Source organism: Hypanus sabinus, chromosome 8 (genome assembly GCF_030144855.1).
Source record: "Hypanus sabinus isolate sHypSab1 chromosome 8, sHypSab1.hap1, whole genome shotgun sequence".
NCBI lineage: Eukaryota > Metazoa > Chordata > Chondrichthyes > Myliobatiformes > Dasyatidae > Hypanus > Hypanus sabinus.
The window spans coordinates 85,016,568-85,036,978 of record NC_082713.1 but is presented as its reverse complement, the minus strand read 5'-3'; the positions used below and the strand labels follow the sequence as shown (position 1 = coordinate 85,036,978).

Genomic DNA, 20,411 nt, shown 5'->3' with positions numbered 1-20,411 from the left:
AGAAGATCATTGACTGGAGCTGACAATATGCGATTTGTAAACTGTAATGCAGAATGAAAGTAAAAGCACATTCAGATCACCAGGAAGTCACTAAAAATTTCCAGTGAGGTTTCTTGTGCTTCGCGATATACTGGCAATACTAACAGATTTCACCTTTAACCATTTCCCACTGCCACTTCAAATGTCACAAAAAAGCAACAACGCTAGCAAACAAATTCTATTTTATTCTGCAGTTGTTTCATCTTGTCATCAAGCTGTAGTATAGGCAGTTTTATTTTTAAAGATGTAAAATATTTAACAATAATACAAATAATTTTAAACAAGTCTTTACCACTTTCAAAAAGCTTTCATATTCAGTAAGATCCTCTGATACAGAGGAAACCTAATTAGCTTTGTTCCCGGTTGCCAGGTGAATCCAAGTTACGTTCAGTGTCTGGAGGCAAATTTGTCAGCAGCATCTGTAGGGAGGAAATTTTTGTTGAATAAATAGCAATGTTGGGAGTTATTAAAAACCGACTAATTCAAGAATCTGGTGAGGAAACTGCTAACAATCACTAAACAAAATCTTCAGTACTAAATGTGTATGTTCTCAAATCCTCCTTTCAGTTCTTTGGTAGAAAAAGCAAAACTATTTTAATTTTATCAAGGGGGTAATATGCATGTATTCAAATACCCAAATGAAACCACAAGAAATAGAGTTTAAATGCATTTAGACTGTGATTATGTGATTAGCTAATCAATTTCCTCTTTAACCATGATGAACCAGTATTGCATAACTTTTGTCGAAGTACAATGCCCCTTGAGCCTGTCCCACCATTCAATATGATCGTGGCTGGTCTATGCTAGTCTCATCTCCATCTTAGATGCATCTAACTATCTGCCTTTCACCAGCCTTGGGGACAAAGAATTTAGGAGATTGGTTTGCTCTAAGTGGTCCAGCTTCTTCCCATATTCCAAAGATGTACAAGTTAGGGTTTGTAAGTTGTGGACATGCTACATTGGGACTGGAAGCATGGCTGGGCTAAGATGCAAGATAGATGTGAGTCCAAAGTACATTTATTACCAGACCACATATATGTCACCATACAGTAATCTGAGATTCGTTTCCTTGTGGGCATTCATGGCAAATAAAAAAAAACAACAGAACCAATGAAAACCTACACACAAGGTCATACAAACAACCAATGTGCGAAAGACAACAAATTGTGCAAATACAAAAATAAATACTATTGAGAACAGGAGTTCAATAGTACTTGAAAGTGAGTTCATAAATTGTGGAATCAGTTCAGTGGTGTTAAGGTGAGTGAAGTTATCCACGCTAGTTCAGGAGCCTGCTGGTTGTGGGGTAATATTTCTTCCTGAACCTGGTGGTGTGGGTCCCAACCTCCTTCCTGATGGCAGCAGCAAAAAAAAAAGAGTATGGCCCGGATGGTGGGTGTCCTTGATGATGGATGTTACTTTTCTGTGACAAAGTTCCTTGCAGGTGTAATGTAAATGCTACTTTTGAAGGACGATCTTGTATCTTGGACTGAATAAGTCAGTTATGTTTCCCAGGAACTACAACAATACAAATATGCCAAACAAATATATTGCCAAAAACTCTGGATGTTAATTCCAGGTCAATGATACCTTAAAATGTAATTAGTTTTTGAAATTTACCAGAGGGGAGAAAAGTACTGGCTGCCTTTGCAGATAACTGCACTCATTTCCTTCAATAAAATTGTGGTGCCTGCAAAAGCCAAGACTGATAAGATATCATAATCTACATAAGGTGTAACCACTGGAGGGAGAGCTGATTAGAGACAATTGAAAGAAGTTGAAATGTAACTGTTTCCACAACAAAGCTAAACCAAGTCTCTCTGTATAGATGTTATTTATTACCTTCTGAAATTATCATGGACATCAGAAAGGGTAAGATGAGGGAACACACACCAGTCCTCAGAGAGATCAGAGTGGAGAGAGTATGCAATTTCAAATTCCCAAGTGTCAATATCTCTGTGTATCTAAGCTGGACCCACATATCGATGCAGTGACACCAGCTATGTTTTATTGGGAGTTTGGAAGAATTGGTACGTCTCCAAACACATGCAAAGTTCTTACAGATATACCGTGAAGAGCATTCTAACTGGCTACATCACTGACTGGTATGGGGAGGGGGGGTCGTGGCTGCACAGGATTGATTTAAGTTGCAGAGAGTTGTCCTTTTGAAATGAATGTTAACATTGCATTTGCCTTCTTCAGCACTGACTCAATCTGCAAATTAACCTTTAGGGAATCCTGCACAAGGACTCCCAAGTCCCTTTGCACCTCTGATTTTTGAATTTTCACCTCGATTAGAAAATAGTCTATGCCTTTATTCCTTCTCACAAAGTGCATGACCATATACATACTTCCCTACACTGTATTCCATCTGCCATTTCTTTACCTATTCTCTCAATTTGTAAGTATTTCTGCTAACTCGCTGCTTCCTTAACACTACCTGCACCTCCATCTAGCTTCATATAGTCCACAAACTTAGCCATAAAGTAATCAATTTTGTCATCAAAATCAATGACATATAATGTGAGATGAATCGGTCCCAATATCGCTTAAGCAAAATATCGCTAGTCATCAGCAGCCAACCAGAAAAGGCCCCCTTTATTCCCACTCTTTTTTCTCCTGCCAGACAGCCAATCTTCTATCTATGCTAGTGTAGCGGTGTGCTACATGCAGCGCTGCAATAACGACACGGAGTCGGTGAGCTGCAGTTGCAGAAGAGGTTTATTCAAACTTCGCAGCCTCACTTTAAAGCCTTCCTGATCCCGCCCTCCCCGGGCGGGAATGCTGTAGGGGATGCGTATTCACAGTCCCGTCCTGCACGCGGGCTTTTCCCCTTGCTGGTGAAGCAGGCTTGGCGCCCTCTTTGGGACCTGCCTCAATGCCGGCGCGCGCCGCTTTGTGAGCTGGTTCGAGTGCGCTGGGAAGTGAGTCGCCACATAACCCCCTCCCACCCCCAGAACCGGCGATGCACCTCCCAATGTCCACAGTCTGGGTTGGACTCTGTTTGGGAGGTCTGCCTCTGCGCCGTGGTGCTTGAATCTTCACCGACTGCACCACGTCCACATGGGCCGGTTTGAGTCGGTCCACTGTGAAAACCTCCTCTTTCCCCCCAATGTCCAGCACGAATATGGACCCGTTGTTTCTGATCTCCATAAACAGCCCCTCATTGGGCCGCTGTAGCGGTGCCCGATGTCCGCCCCGTCGTACAAAAACGAACTTACAGTTTTGCAGGTCTTTGGGTACGCAGGTCAGGTTCTGCCCATGCTGTGAAGTGGGTATGGGAGACAGGTTACCGAGCCTCTCGTGTAGTCTGCCCAGGACTACTGCGAGTTCTTCCTCTTGCCCCCTTGGGGCTGGTATGAACTCTCCTGGGACGACAAGGGGCGCGCAGTACAACAACTCGGCTGACAAGGTGTGCAGATCCTCCTTGGGCGCCATGCGGATTCCGAGCAGGACCCAGGGAAGCTCGTCTACCCAGTTAGGCCCTTTGAGGCGGGCCATGAGAGCCGACTTCAGGTGACGGTGGAAACGCTCCACTAGTCCGTTCGACTGTGGGTGATAGGCAGTTGTGTGGTGCAGCTGTGTCCCCAAAAGGCTGGCCATAGCTGACCACAGGCTGGAGGTGAACTGGGCGCCTCTGTTGGAGGTAATGTGGGCCGGTACACCAAAGTGAGATACCCAGGTGGCAATCAGTGCTCGGGCGCAAGATTCGGAGGTGGTGTTGGTGAGCGGGACCGCCTCTGGCCATCTTGTGAACCGGTCCACGACAGTCAGGAGGTGCCGCGCGCCTTGCGACAGTGGCAGGGGGCCCACAATATCTACATGAATGTGGTCGAAACACCGGCGGGTGGGGTGGAACTGCTGCAGCAGGGCTTTGGTGTGCCGCTGCACCTTGGTTGTTTGGCAGTGCATGCATGTTTTGGCACATTCACTGACCTGCTTGCAGAGTCCGTGCCAAATGAACCTGTTGGCTACCATCCGGACGGTTGTCCTGATGGAGGGGTGTGCTAAGTTGTGAATGGAGTCGAAAACGCGCCGCTGCCAGGCTGCCGGAACGACGGGGCATGGTTGGCCGGTGGTGACATCACAGAGTAGGGTCCTCTCACCGGGGCCTACGGGGAGGTCCTGGAACTGCAGTTGCAGAAGAGGTTTATTCAAACTTCGCGGCCTCGCTTTAAAGCCTTCCTGATCCCGCCCTCCCTGGGTGGGAATGCTGTAGGGGGCGCGTATTCACAGTCCCGTCCCGCGCGCGGGCTTTTCCCCTTGCTGGTGAAGCAGGCCTGGCGTCCTCTTTGGGACCTGCCTCAATGCTGGCGCGTGCCGCTTTGTGAGCCAGTTCGAGTGCACTGGGAAGTGGGTCACCACACTAGTATCTTTCCTGTATATCCTGGGTTCTTATCTTATTAAGCCACGTTCTTACTAAATCGTGGAGCAGGTTCAAAGGACTGTGTGGTATCATTTTACTGTTTCTTACCTTCTTAAAGCTTTGGATCATAAGTTTTATTTTTAAACAATAACCTTTCCTAAGTATCTCAATTCAATTGAGACAGTTGATTAGTGGGCAAATACAGTATTATGTAGATAAATGTCACCCATTTCAGAAGGGAAAATAAAAGCAGAGTATTATTTAAGTGGAGGTAAATTAAGAAATGCTGATTTACAAAGGACATGGTGATATTGTCGAACAAATATTGAAAGCAAACATGCAAGTACACCAGGTAATTAAGGAGGCAATAATCTGTGCACCTTTATGTTCTGAGATTTACAACAGAACATATTTAGCAAACAATTTAGTTGGGATTGATGCCATGAAGAAGATCCTGCTGCAATAAAAGTTACCTGTTGTTGTTCTTTGTCATTTGATTTAACTGCATGAACTAAACTTGTGGTGAAATTCCGAAGATGGAGGTATTTCTGTTTTTGTCTCTCCAACTCATTCTCAAGGTACTTCATTTCATCGTTCTGAAAACATACATTGAAAGAAAATAACTGTATATTTGAGGAAAGTTATATGCAATATAGAAAAAAGTCACAAGTGTTGTAGCCTCTGAATGTATCAAACTGTCTAAGCATTACACAGAGAAAAATTATTTTGATTTCATACTAACACGATATCTTTAGTATTAAGTATGACCCAACCAGTCACTGACAAATGAACAGAAAGATTTCCATTTAATGTCTTCCCTGACTTAACCTGAAGGTCTTTAAAATCAATTCCTACAAACAGCAAGTAGCAAGAACAGGTAATAGCCAGTGATGATTGATTGAGAAATAAATATTTACCAGCACAAATCGCGATTACATTCCTACTATTCTTCAAAATAACATCACAGGATCTTTGTCCTGAAGAAGGAGAAATGGCCCCGGTGTAAGTTTTTTTCTGAATGATAGAACTCTGATATTGTAACAATTTGTCAGTAACTGGAGTGCCAGCCTGGACTTTTGTGTCTGAGTCTTTGAAGTGAGGCAAAATAGTGTTCATTTGCTTTCGGTGACATTGACTAACATCACATTTCTCAGGATATTAGTGGAACACTCAACTCTCAAAATAACTGGAATGACACACTGCTGCGCTTCCCTGGAAGGTGGAAAATGGGAGACCAGCCAAACACATATTGGCAGGAAAAAAAAAGGATGAAAGGTTTAGCAACATAAGCAATACAGGTAGCAGCAGAATCAGACGACCTGTTAGGTTTCAAAAGACCATAAGACATAACTCAGCTCATTGAGTTTGTTCCAGTATTCCATCATGGCTGATTTATTATCCCTCTTAACCCCTTTCTCCTGTCTTCTCCTGATAACCTTTGACACTCTTACTAATCAAGTACCTATCAATTTCTGTCTTAAATATACCCAGTTACCTGGCCTCCACAGATTCACCACCCTTTGGCTCAAGAAAAATTATTCATCTCTGTTTTAGAGGGACATTCTTATATTTTGAGGCTGTACCCTCTGTTCCTATGTTCCCCCACAACAGGAAATATTCTCTCCACATCCACTCTGTCTAGATCTTTCAATATTTGATGAGCTTCATTGAGACCCCATCTCATTCTTCTGAACTCCAAGGAGTAATGCTCAGAACCATCAAATGTTTCTTAGATGTTAATCCTGTCACTCCTCAGAACCTCCTCTGGACCCTCACCAATACCAGTACATCCTTCCAAAACTGCTCACGCACTCCAAATGTGGTCTGACCAATGCCTTATAAAACTTCAGCATTACAAAGACGAAACATCAAGATTATGTCAGGTGTCTGTCAAAGAAAGTGAACAAAATTTAAAGCACAGACTTTAATTAATCCTATAGTTTGTTTAAAGGTAGTCATCGTACAAGATAGGATACCATGGAGGAGTGCAGAGTCAGGAATGGTATAAGACCGTAAGACATAGGAGCAAAATTAGGCCATTTAGTCCATCCAGTCTGCTCTGCCATTTTATCTTGGCTGATCCCAAATCCCGCTCAATCCCATAAACCTGCCTTTTCACCAGATCCTTTGATACCCTGACAGATCAAGAAACCATCAGTTTCTGCCTTAAGTATACCCATGGACTTGGCTTCACTGCAGTCTGTGGTAGAGCATTCCACAGATTCACTACTCTCTAGTTAAAAAAAAAATCCTCCTTACCTCTGTTCTAAAAGGTTCCCACTCAATTTTGAGGCTGTGCCATCTAGTTCTGGATACCCCCACCATAGGAAATATCCTCTCTACTTCCACCTTATCTAGTCCTTTCAATATTCAACAGGTTTCAATGAGATCAGCTTCCTCCCCACCCAACATTCTTCTAAATTTCAAAGCTGCCAAACACTCCTCATATGTTAACCCCTTAATTCCCAGAATCATCTTTGTGAACCTCCTTTGAACTCTCTTCAATGACAACACATTCTTTCTAAGATATAGGGCCCAAAGCTATTGACAATACTCCAAGTGCAGCCTGACTAGTGTCATATAAAGGCTCAACATTATCTCGTTTTTATATTCTATTCCCTTGAAATAAATGCCAATATTACATTTGCCTTCTTTACCAAAGACTCAATCTATAAATTAACCTTCTGGCAGTCTTGCACAAGGTCTCCTAAGTCCCTCTGCACTTGATGTTTCAACCTTCTCCCCATTTAGATAAAAGTCTTCATTATTGTTCTTTTTACCAAAATGCATTATCATACATTTCCCAACACTATTCCATTTGCCACTTTTTTGCCCATTCTTCCAATTTGTCTAAGTCCTGATGCAATCACATTGTTTCCTCAAGACTACCTACCTCTCCACCTATCTTTGCATCATCTGCAAAATTTGTCACAAAGTCATCATTTCTATTATCTAACTCACTGACAAACTATGTGAAAAGTAGCAGTCCCAATACTAATCCCTGAGGAACACCACTAGCCACTGGCAGCCAACCAGAAAAGGCCCCCTTTATTCCCACACGCTGCCTCCTGCTTGTCAGCCATTCCTCTATCCATGCCAGTATCTTTCCTGTAATGCCATATGATTTTATCTTGTTTAGCAGCCTCAAGTATGGCAACTTATCATATGCCTTCTGAAAATCCAGTGAATTTACAGTACATCCACTGCCTCTCCTCTGTCCACCCTGCTTGTTACGTCATCGAAGAACTCCAACAGATTTGCTGGGCAAGATTTCCCTTTACAGAAACCATGCTGACCTTGGTTTATTTTATCATTAGTCTTCAAGTACCCTGAAACCACTTCCTTAATAATGGACTCCAACACTTTCCCAACCACTGAGGTTAGGCTAACTGGTCTATAATTTTCTTTCTTTTGCCTTCCCCCCTTCTTAAAGAATGGAGTGACATTTGCAATCTTCCAGTCTGGGACCATGCCAGAATCAAGTGATTCTTGAAAGATCATACCAATGCACCCGTTATCTCTTCAGCAACCTCTCTCAGGTGGTTTGTATTTCACCTGGTTCAAGTGACTTATCCACCTTAAGACCTTTCAGCTTGCCTAGCACCTTTTCCTTTGTAACAACAATGGCACTCACTCCTGCTCCCTAATACTCACAGACCCCTAGCACACTGCTAGTGTCTCCCACTGTGAAGACAGATGGGAGGTACTCATTAAGTTCATTTGCCATTTCTTTGTCCCCCATTACTTCCTCACCAGCATCATTTTTCAGTGGTCCAGTATCAACTCTCACCTCCCTTCTACTCTTTATAACTGAAAAAACTTTTAGTATCCCACTTTATATTATTGGCTAGCTTGCCCTCATATTTCATCTTTTCCCTTCTTATAGCTTTTTTAATAGCCTTTTGTTGGATTTTAAAAGCTTCCCAATCATCCAACTTCCCATTCCCTTTACTTGGCTTTTATGCAGTCCTTAACTTCCCTTGTCAACCACAGTTATCTAATCCTGCCATTTGAGAACTTCTTCCTCTGTGGGACATATCTATGTCACACCTTGTGAACTATTCCCAGAAATTTCAGCTATCTCTGCTCTGCTATCATCCCCACCAGTAACCTCCTCCAACCCACCTGGGCAAACACCTCTCTCATGCCTCTGTAATTCCTATTATTCCATTGCGAGATATATGACTTATGCTTCTCCCTTTCAAACAGTAGTATGAAGTCACTCATATTACGATCACTGCCTCCTAAGGGTTCCTTTACATTAAGCTCCCTAATAAGATCTGGGTTACTTCATAACACCCAATCTAATATAGCCATTCATGAGTAGGCTCAAGCACAAGCTGCTCCGAAGTCCATCTTGTAGGCATTCAACGAATTCCCTCTCTTGCAATCCCGCACCACCCTGATTTTCCCAACCCCCTTATATATCGAAGTCCCTCATTACAATTGTGACATTACCCTTATTACGTGCCTTTTCCAGCTCCCTTTGCAATCTCAAATATATTTGTGAGCTGGTTCATTTTGGTGGGTCAAATATGATGGCAAAATAGAGTATTAATGGTAAGGCTCTTGGCAGTGTGGAGGATCAGAAGGATCTTGCAGTCCGAGTCCATAGGACACTCAAAGCTGCTAGGCAGGTTGACTCTGATTTAAAAGGCATACGGTGCATTGGCCTTCATCAATCGTAGGATTGAGTTTAGGAGCCGAGAGGTAATGTTGCAGCTATATAGGACCCTGGTCAGACTCCACTTGGAGTACTGTGCTCAATTCTGGTCGCCTCACTCGAGGAAGGATGTGGAAGCCATAGAAAGGGTGCAGAGGAGATTTACAAGGATGTTGCCTGGATTGGGGAACATGCCTTATGAGAATAGGTTGAGTGAACTCGGCCTTTTCTCCTTGGAGCAATGGAGGATGAGAGGTGAGTTGACAGAGGTGTACAAGATAATGAAAGGCCTTGAACATGTGGATAGTCAGAGGCTTTTCCCCAGGGCCGAAATGGCTAGCACGAGAGGGCATAGTTTTAAGGTGCTTGGAAGTAGGTACAGAGGAGATGTCAGAGTAATTTTTTATATATATATAAATAAACACAGAGAGTGGTGAGTGCATGGAATGGGCTGCCAGCGGAGGTGGAAACGATAGGGTCTTTTAAGAGACTCCTGGATGGCTACATGGAGCTTAGAAAAATAGAGGGCTATGGGTAAAGCCCAGGTACTTCCAAGGTAGGGACATGTTCAGCACAGCTTTAAGGGCTGAAGGGCCTGTATTATGCTGTATGTTTTCTATGTTTCTAATCCCACATCTTGGCTATTTGGAGGCTTGTACATGATTCCAAGAATGTTTTTTTTAACCCTTGCAGTTTCTTAAGTCCATCCACAAAGATTCAATATTCTCTGACCCTACGTCACCTCTTTCTAAAGAGGTAATCCTTCTCTTACCAACAAAGCCATACCACCACCTACGCCTTCCTGCCTGTCATTTCAATACAAAATATATCCCTTGATGTTAAGCTCCTGACTATGGCCGCCTTTCACCCATGACTCAGTGCTGCCCACAATGTCATACCAACCAATCTCTAATTGCGACATAAGTTTGTCCACCTTATTCTGAATGCTACAAATATTTGAACTCTGGAAACTAATATCATTTTTAAATGTTGCTATGAGGAAGCATCTAATTGAGGAACTGCAGAGAAGACTAGGTTGAAGAGCGTAAAAACACAAACCACCAGAGAATTTAGTGCATCAACTGAAGAAATTATAATGCATATAGCTATACAAGTTCTACAAGGCAGAGTTGAGGGTACTAGAGAATAATGATGTAATTAACGGTGCCAAAAATGCCAGATGAATGAAGAGATGCAGCAATTTTGAGCCAGGCAGAACTACCTTCATTCTTCACTGAGGATGGATAATAAGCTATGGTGGTCATTCTGATCAGATTGCCTGGCCATTCCAAGCACAATGATACTAGAGGGCACAGAATGTTTCAAGGAATATGTGATCTTAAAACAAAATTTTGCACATTGTATAAGAGAATAAATATTTGAGTTATTAAATCAGAGCATCTACCCTGACAATTAAACAAAGCAATAGGATTGAACATTTGCTGAAACATTGATTGGGTGTTGTACAAAATAAAAAAAATCCCACAATGAAAAAAAATACACAAAATACATTGAAGATAATGTAAACCTTTACAATACAACAGGGTTAAAACAAATTGGGGCTATTACTTGTATTTTCTTTCCCCAGTGATTATTATTCTGTCCATGCAATGTCTCCTTGTTTTAATTTTTCTTGGGAAAACTGAACTCAAAATTTCACTGCTCAAATTTATGTTAAATAAGGCTTTACTGCTGATATTTAACTGGACAATAAAATGCTACAACTCTACAAACTATTTTATATTTTATAACATACTGAAATGTATGACTGAAATGTAGCCAATTGGCAAAAAGTTACCGTGTAGTGCTTTACACTGAATATCAGAAAGAAGCATATTCAGTAATGTGCTCTGTTAAAATAAATCATAAGTTCTTTTATACCCAACCTCAATATCAAAGAATGGGAAATTTTGAATACAAAACTTTTCAACGATTTTGCGAATACTGTAACATTAAGATCAGAACTAACAATTGCAAGTAACAGCAATGAAGCAGATATATTAGTAATTCTAAAATCTTAACCTTGGGAAACATCTTTTGATTGCATCTAGCAGCTAAACAAGCTGGTTCAGCAGGTTTTGGACAGTAATCCAATGTTGTTAAATGTTAACAGGTATCATATCTTACCTTTAAGCTCAGTAATTTTTGAAGCTGCTCAACTTCAACAGCTATGCGATCACAACTGCTCATCTCAACTGCATCATCATCAAGTACTTCTAATTTCTGTTAAAACAAAACCCAAAGCTTTTGTTAGAGCTTGCATTGGGTTAAGGCTGATCAATCTTATTCACTTGACCTTTCAAACTACGTTCCATTTGCCTCACAAATAATTTCCTTTTTCATTGATGTGGCCTTTTCAAACAGTAGCTCAGAGGATATCAAAGCTTCTTGAAGCCAGTTGTCAGATCGAGTGAGATTTTCTCATGGATAGCTCCCTCTCCTAACCCATTATATTACACTCAGTGGTCATTTTATTAGGTGTATCTGAACATCTGTCCATTAACGCAAATATCTAAACCAATTACGTAATCTAATCTGCGTAAAGGCAAACTACTGCACATTTGTGGTAATATATCCTGCAGCAACATCATCCTCTGTTTTCTGGTCAGGATTATTATTACATTAATTCAGTCAAATACAGAAATCACAAACTTTTTAGTTTTGCAAGTACACAAATCTTTATTGATGATATTCACTATCGAGCAAATCCAAACAGTCATGAGCATTTGGAAAGCTCATGGAATTTATCACATTGTAAATATCACTACAACCATATTTAATATATACAAAATTATTTTCTCCGTTGTTCATTGGAGGTGATGAACTTCTCTGTCAATGTACATAGAAATAATGCATTTGTATATATTTCCTGAGTGCTCACTGATGTCTCATTCTAATTCCTCACAGTTGCATAACTTTCAAGTTGTTTATGTGGCTCCACAGTTTCAAAACACAAGCAAAAGAAAAAAATAACTTCAAAGTTCAAAGTAAATTTATTAAAGTACATATATGTCACCATATACAACTCTGAGATTCATTTTCCTGTGTGCATACTCAATAAATCCGTAATAGAGTTAATGTTAGACCACACAAACCTGGCTGTTCAACCAGTGTGTAAAAGACGACAAACTGCAAATACAAAAGAAAAAATGACACAATCATATTAGATTTGCTATTCTGAGAAAAATACAAAAATTGACTTTTGTTAAAAATGAACTTTTAAATTCAGAGGAAATGACAGAGTTCTGGAGGAACTGAGACTTTGCCACAAGAAACCAACTTGATAACTGCTATAGAAATATCAGAGGAGTATTAATCTCAGTATTAGGAAGACAGAATCATTGTATTTCAGGATAATTTTATTACAACTGGAAAACTGGTTGCTACGACAGTGATACAACCTCTTAATCATGGTTGTCATCAGCTGCAAGGTTATTTAAATAATGTGCTCAATACTTCATTGCGCTAAGTACAGCTCCAACACCATATACACTTTTGCTGATGATACCAGTTGTGAGGTAGTGATGAATCAGCTTTCAGGAGGGAGATTGGAAGTTTGGCTGAGTGGTATAATAACAACAATGTCAGTAAGGCAAGGAACTGACTGTAGACTTCAGGAGAGGGAAACAAGACCATGAACCAGTGATCATCGGAGGATAAGAGGTGGAGAGGGCCAGTAACTTTAAGTTCATTGGTGCTGCTATCTCAGAGGACCTGTCCTGGACCCGTCATATAAATATAATTGCAATGAAAGCACAACAATACCCCCACTTCCTCAGGAGTCTGCAGAGATTCACCATGTCATCAAAAACCTTGGCAAAATTTATAAATGTGTGGTGGAAAGTGTGCTGACTGGCCACATAACAGCCTGGTATGGGAACAGCAATGCCTTTGAATGGAAAATCGTACAAAAGGTAGTGAATTCGGCCCAGTACATCATGGGTAAAACCCTCCCAATCACTGAGCACATTATATGAAACATTGCTGTAGAAAAGTAGCATCCAGCATCAAGATCCTCACCACTCGGGCCTCTTTGATCTTGTTATATCATGCTCATTATTTATTTATATTTACATTTGCACAGTTTGTTGTCCATTGATCCTGTTTACAGTTACTGTTCTATAAATTTACTGAGTATGCCTGCAGATAAAAAAATCTTAGGGTTGTATGTGGTGACATGTATGTACTCCGATAATAAATTTTACTTTGAACTTTGAATTAATTACAGTTCCTGAAAATCTAAAGCAAATAACCTCACTCATTTATAGTCTCAGTGTACTGTACTCGAAATGAACTGGGTCATCCTAACAAATCTTGTATTTAGTGAAAATTTATTTAAGAAACCTGGTTCCAATTTCATTGTGCTCAGTTGCCAACTGATTTTAAAAGTTCCCTGATACATGCATTTGTTCATTATTTTATTACAGTTGTGACTCAATGTTCCAAAATCGTTGATCTGCAACCAGGAATTTGTGGCCAGGAATTATTAATATACCTAAGAAATAAGGTAAAATGATGTGTCATTTCAGACTAAAAACTTGAACACCAATAAATTATTTAAGAGCACATTCTTTTTTTCAGCCCCAGTTCCACATTCAAGTTGGCTGATTACACCACAATCACTGGATGAATCAAAGGTGGTATTGGAGGGAAACTGAAAATCTGGTGCCACAACAACCACCTCCTACTCAATGTCAGGAAGACCAAGGAACTGATTATTGACCTCATTAGTTAGTCCTCATTGGAGGACCTATCCTGGGCCCAGTACATAAGTGCAATTAAGAAGAAAGCACAATAGTGCCTCAACTTCCTCAGGAGTTTGCAAAGATCAGCATGACATCTAAAACTTTGACAAAAACCTTTATAGTTGTGTAGTGGAGTGTATATTGACTGGCTGCAACATGGGAACACAAAAGCCCTTGAAGGGAAAATCCAACAAAAAGTAGTGGATATGGCCCAGTCCATCAGAGGTACACCCCTCCCTACCACTGAGCACATCTATACGAAGTACTGTCGTAAGAAAGCAGCATCCATCATCAGGAACTCCCACCACCCAGGACATGCTGTCTTCTTGCTGCTGCCATCAAGAAGAAGGTACAAAAGACATACGCTCACACCACCAAGTTCAGGAACAGTTACTACCCCTCAACGATCAGGCTCTAAAACCAAAGGTGATAACTTATTCAACTTCACTTGCCTCATCCATCATTGAACTGTTCCCACAACCTATGGACCCACTTTTAAGGACACTTCATCTCATGTTCTCGATATTTATTGCTTATTTTAATACTATTATTACTTTCTTTCTTTTTGTATTTGCAGTTATTGTCTTTTTCACATTGGTCAAACAAAAGACAAATTGTCTTTCATTGATTCTATGATAGTTATTATTCTATTATTGGATTTATTGAGTACACATGCAAAAAATGAATCTCAGGGTTGTATATGGTGAGATATATGTACTTTGATAACTTCAAACTTTTTTTCGAAAAAAGAGAAGATCTAACTCTTATCAGATTTCCAATTATAGATCTAACATAATTGAGTACAAAACTAGATTTCTTCCTGTATGGTACCATACAATAGTTGGCAATGAAGCACAGTTTTGCCTTGGATAACGTGAGAGATATTCCCTTCAAAACATGATGTTCCATAGTTCATGCCCAAATAATCAAGCGATAGTAACACTAGGAAGGGATGAAAGAGAGAAATACACACTTCATCAAGAACAAAGGATGACAATATCTTGAAAATTGATTTGAAAATACTGCATTGCTAACTTCTTTCCATAGAATTTCTCGAACTAGATCAGGATTGATTAAATGCAGATTTAAATATAAAACCAACATAAATAATGTAATAGCAGTTGCCTTTCTTACTTACACTCATCATAACAATTAATGTTTACATTTGATTTTTTTTGGAGTGGTGAGTGAAAGTCTAAGGGCAAGACTGAGAGCGTCAGAGCACATCAGAGTTAGAAGCATATAGACAAAGTGAACCGCAAGGCAAGCATGCAAAGGTGAGGAGGAGCAACCCATAGTACCAAGGGAACAAGAGCATTGGCAATTCAGTCCGTGGGTAAGGACTTATCCTCCTTAATCTGAAAGTCAAAATTGTCCCACTCATCCATAGCTGGATTAACAGTGATCAGTCTTGCTGTTGGAAATGTAACAAGGTTTCCGGTGACGTCTTCATCGAGAATGGCAGCTTAAGTCACTAGCTCCTCCAGAAAAAAGCATATTAAGCCCCGTTAACCCGTCAAATATAATATTTTTTGAAAAAAATTTGAACTGAAAAGGGCAAGAATGGGGAGAAGAAATGGAAATTAAAAAAGTGACACTGCGGAGATGGCGTCCGAGAGGAGTGCAACGAGCTGCTCTCCTACCCGACCACGTGCTAGTGAGGCGGCTGCTGGGCCTCGTTCAGACGAAGCGGCGAATATCTTCGAAATCCTGAAAGAGATAAGGAAGTTCCAGAAAGAAATAGAGCAGCAGCTCTGTGATATTAAGTCAGAGCTCGCCAGCGTCAATCAAAAAATAGCGGTGGCAGAGACTCTCATTCAGAAGGTGAAAGATCGCGTTCAAAACATGGAACGGATACTGAGCAAGACAATAAAAATAATACATCACTAAGAAGGTAAACTGCTTGACCTGGAGGGATCATGGCTGAAAAATATCAGAATCTACAACGTTCCCGAAGGAGCGGAGGGCTCATCTACGACGGAATTTGTCGGAAAGTTACTGCGGGACGTGCTGGATCTTCCCCTGGTTATGAAGCTGGAAGTCGAAAGAACCCACTGCGCGTTAGGCCCAAAGCCTACCCAGGATAGTGTTATGATCCCAGCCCCCTCCTTTGTGAGAATCGCAAGAGCACCCATCGAAAGGGAGGGGGGGTGTCAGTAGACCCAGTCGGAGAGAGAGAGAGAGAGAGAGAAGTGCCAAATTGCAGGTACCACCAGGGATACAGCATAAAGACAACAGCGACTATTGTCTCATGGAGACCACGTGAAAAGCCCTCGGGCAAGGTGGGCTGGTTGAGAGAGAGATTGCATCATCCCAACCTGATTGACACCTGCGACCCCGTGAGGAAGTATAAAGGAGAGTCTCAGGAGGACAGCCCCTCAGACACACCAAGAAGGCACGAGAGAGTGGTCCCGCAGTAGCGGGAAGCCATTCTGAAGGAAGCCACGTGTGTTAGATTCCGGGATTGGAATTTGTGGCTGGAATCACAGAAAACCGCTTTAACTAACACCGGGGAGAGGAAACCAACGCTCCCCCGATTTCACGGAAGATTCATCGAGACTCGGCAAGTTCTTACTCTTCTCCCCCCCAATCTCTCTCTCTCGGTCGCCCCACGCAAAACACAGCAATTTTCAAAGGGCTGAGGCTGGCAGCCTTCTGAGTGACTTTTATATTTCCAACAGACAATCTATTAACCCCTAGACATCAGCAGAGCTCACTTCTTAATGATGATGATTAATATACCCACGCTTCAGATTGAGTGTTGACAATGTGCACTATCTGAATGAATGTATTAACCCTACTTTTGTGTCCCTTTACGAATAAAACGTTTGAAAATAGTGACAACAGACTTCAACAGACTTCTCTATCTTTGCTGGTAAGTTATCCAGTTACGGGATACGTAACAACTTGGGTTTCTCGTCTCGGGATTTGACACCAAATTGGGAGGCCAGTGAATCGGGCTTGTAGTCCAAAAACTTGAATCTGGTTACGCGGGTAGCCAGACGGGAAACCAGCAAAGATGGACGTGGGGGAATTTATGGAAAACCCGACGGTGGGGGCGCTAGAGGCGGCCACCAAATCAGACTTGTTAAATTTAGCGAAGGGGTTGAACCTCACAGAAGTGAGGTCGTCCAGGAAAAAGCGGGAGGTACGAAGGGCCATAACCCAGTATTACATTGGGAAGAAGGTGTTTGCAGCTGAGGTATTGGGAGATATCCCTGAAGAGATACCAGCAAGTGGGACGGTTCAGTTAGAGGTGGAGAAATTGAAGTTGGAACGGGAAATTAAGCTAAAAGAGCTGGAAGCGGCTGAGAGAGAGAGAGAAAGCAGCATGAAATTTACCTAAAGAAGCTAGAAGTAGAAGAGAAAGAGAGGGAACGGGCCGAGAAAGAGAGGGAACGGGCAAAGAAAGAGAAACAGAGGCAACATGACCGGGAAATTGAGAAGATGAAGAACGAACGAAGAGATCAAGGGTTAGACCAAGCAGAGCGGTTTAATGTTAGTAGGGAGTTGAGATTGGTGCCCCCGTTCGAGGAGACAGATGTTGATAGCTATTTCTTGCTTTTTGAAAAGGTGGCAGTAAATCAGAAGTGGCCAAAAGAGCAGTGGGTGGCGTTGTTACAAAGTGTGTTAAAGGGAAAGGCCCAACGAGCATATGCGGCTTTGTCCCTGGGAGAGGGAGAAGCGGAGAATTATGATGAGGTAAAAAAGGTAATTCTCCGGACTTACGAACTGGTACCTGAGGCCTATAGACAAAAGTTTAGAAATTTAAGAAAAGGGTGGAATCAAACGTATACCGAGCTAGCCCATGAGAAGGGGGTGCTCTTGGACCATTGGTGCACCGCGGAAAGAGTGGGCGAGGATTATGGGCGTCTCAGGGAGTTGTTTTTGATTGAGGAATTTAAAAGTTGTGTTCCGGAGGAGATCCGGGTGTATTTGAATGAGAAGCCGGATAAGTCCATTTCAGAATTTGCCAGGTTGGCGGATGAATATGCCCTAACCCACAAGACAAAGACTCCCTCGAATAAAGGTCCCCAGAGAGACCATGGGAACGATCGAGAAAGTCCGACGAGTGAGGCAGAGGTTCCACCGGGAGCTAGCGGTAAGGTTGGGGGGGAAAGGCAAGACGGCCAGAGGGCTCCGGGTTTGACCTGTTTTAATTGTGGAAAGGAGGGGCACATTGCATCTCGATGCTTTGCTCCAAGGAAGGAGATAGGAAGAGGGAAAACCACCATCCCTATCGGGTGTGCCGTGGTAATCAGCAGATCGACCAGAGAGCCGAGGGTAGACAGAGTATGAGAGGGCTCTGGGAGTTGTCTGTCACACGGAACCGTGTCTGTGACGGAGGGAGACACCCCAGTTTCCGTACGAATCTGGAGGGATACGGGCTCTGAATTATCCCTGGTTAGCCGTAAGGTACGAGAATTTGGTCGGGAAACGGGCATGGTAAAGGTGGAAGGAATAAATAAACGGATAGAAATGGTGCCCTTATATAAGGTCATTCTGGATTGTGAGCTGGTGTATGGATCAGTTGAAATAGAGGTGCCCTCAGAATTCCCGAGAGATGACGTGGACATCCTGCTGGGAAATGACTTAGCAGGGGGTAAGGTTTGGTCAGCAATGCTGCCGACCTGCCGACCGGCGAGTGTGGTGGCCCCGCCCCTAGCACCCAAGGACCGTCTCGCCGGCGCGGTCACTCGCAGCATGTCGAGAGAGAGAGAGAGCTGTGAATGAGAGCAGTTTAAATCTGGTCAGTTTTGATTTGGCCGAGACGTCTTTGCCGACCCTGTGCCATGAGGGTTTCGAGGGTGGTAAGACGAAGAGTAGTAAAGTGAAAGGGGGTAAGGGAGAGGAGATAGATCTGCCTTTAGCGAAGAGAAAAGTCCTAAAGGTAGGAAATAAAGATGAGAAACAGATAAAGCTGTTAAAAGGTCCAGAGTTGGACATGGATGATCTGTCTGGTTTGGCAGAATTGTTTGAAGAACTTGAGAGTTCTAAAGGTGTTCCCGATAATGAGAGGAGGGCAGTCCTAGATGAAAAGGATACCCTTGCCTCGAAGGAGTCTGCTGAAAAGGCCGAGGAGGTTGTTTCAGCTTGCAGGGTTGCGCCTTCCCCGGGTGGGAGCCGCCCAGAGAGTAACTGGGAGGATTGGGGGAGGTTAGAATTTGAAAAAGGTACAGGTGTTGAAAGCCTGGAAGAGGCCAATGTCCCGTTTGAGTGTGTCCGAGATGGGGATGCACGAGGTGCTGAACCTAGTAACGGAGCTCAGAAGAAGTCTGAGGTATCTGATTCAGTGGAACGGGGCGGCCGTCCTTGTGGGTCAGATGGACTCGGTTCAGTGGGAAAAGGGTTAACCTTGGTAACCGGGGAAAGTGGGAGCTCCCCGGCGTCTGTACTCGAAGGAGTGTTCAAAGTTAATGCAGAATTTAAGAAGGGGGGGTGGGGGTGAGGATTGTTGGCGAAGGAAACGAAAAGCCTGTAGTTTCCAAATCGAAGGAAGGAATCTTAAACCTGGCAGATCGCTCACAGAGTGAGCCGGGGAATAGCGGGGCCCCCCACTCTATTGTTATGCCAGGATGGGGTGTAAAAAGGCTGCCTTCGACAGGTTACTTGAGCGAAGAGTTCGAATCAAACACCAATAGCCTGAAGGGGACTGATAAAAGGGCCAGCCACCTGGGTAAAATCAAAGAGTTGGGTGGAAATGGTCTAAGTCTGGGGCATGGTGTTGCTAAAATAACCCCGATCAGTGGGGCGGGCGGGAGTTCACCATGCAAAACTACTCAAGTTCCCCACGGGGGGGCTCGCCGGAAAACAGGTGACGGTTAATGGAGATGCCATTGTTAGACAGCCAGACAGGTTGAACAGGGTTGTGCCAAAGCCTGTGAATAATAAAGACAGCCCTTTGGAGACCTGCCGGTTAAGTTAAACGACTGAAACGATTAGTATTCGCATAAACTTTTGTAAATGCACCTAAGCTAAGGTCACACCTCCTTAGTTTTGTTGCTTAAATTAAATAGGTGGTTATTGAATTGAAGTCTGATGTACTGTTCGCAATGTTAAGATATGAAAAAAGGGACACTGTAATCGTTAACTATTTAGATACTGACTTGAATGTATAACGGTAGTATTTTGTGAAAGGAAAAACTTGTGTATTGTGTTAGATCCAAAACTCCTGTAAGACTGTGGATCACTCCGTTTTAACCGCTGGAAAAACGTCTTTTAAGGGGGGAGGTGTTATGATCCCAGCCCCCTCCTTTGTGAGAATCGCAAGAGCACCCGTCGAAGGGGGGGGGGGGGTCAGTAGACCCAGTCGGAGAGAGAGAGAGAGAGAGAGAGAGACGTGCCAAATTGCAGGTACCACCAGGGATACAGCATAAAGACAACAGCGACTATTGTCTCATGGAGACCACGTGAAAAGTCCTCGGGCAAGGTGGGCTGGTTGAGAGAGAGATTGCATCATCCGAACCTGATTGACACCTGCGACCCCGTGAGGAAGTATAAAGGAGAGTCTCAGGGGGACAGCCCCTCAGACGCACCAAGAAGGCACGAGAGAGTGATCCCGCAGCAGCGGGAAGCCATTCTGAAGGAAGCCACGTGC

The 20,411-nt window shown here is 42.8% G+C and overlaps 1 protein-coding gene across 10 annotated transcripts in view; it reads right to left on the bottom strand.

Moving 5' to 3' along the window:
- Positions 1-211: 211 nt before the first annotated feature.
- The window catches only part of hdx (highly divergent homeobox), a 153,722-nt gene continuing 133,522 nt past the window's right edge, over positions 212-20,411 (bottom strand). For 9 of the 10 annotated variants that reach the window (XM_059977461.1, XM_059977452.1, XM_059977454.1 and 6 more), the window contains 3 exons: positions 11,196-11,291; positions 4,879-5,001; positions 467-4,170 (listed from right to left, as the gene is read on the bottom strand). In XM_059977461.1, the coding sequence (XP_059833444.1) occupies positions 2,785-4,170; positions 4,879-5,001; positions 11,196-11,291 (1,605 nt within the window). In that variant the 3' untranslated portion in view covers positions 467-2,784. The other variant, XM_059977462.1, reaches the window with a different exon arrangement.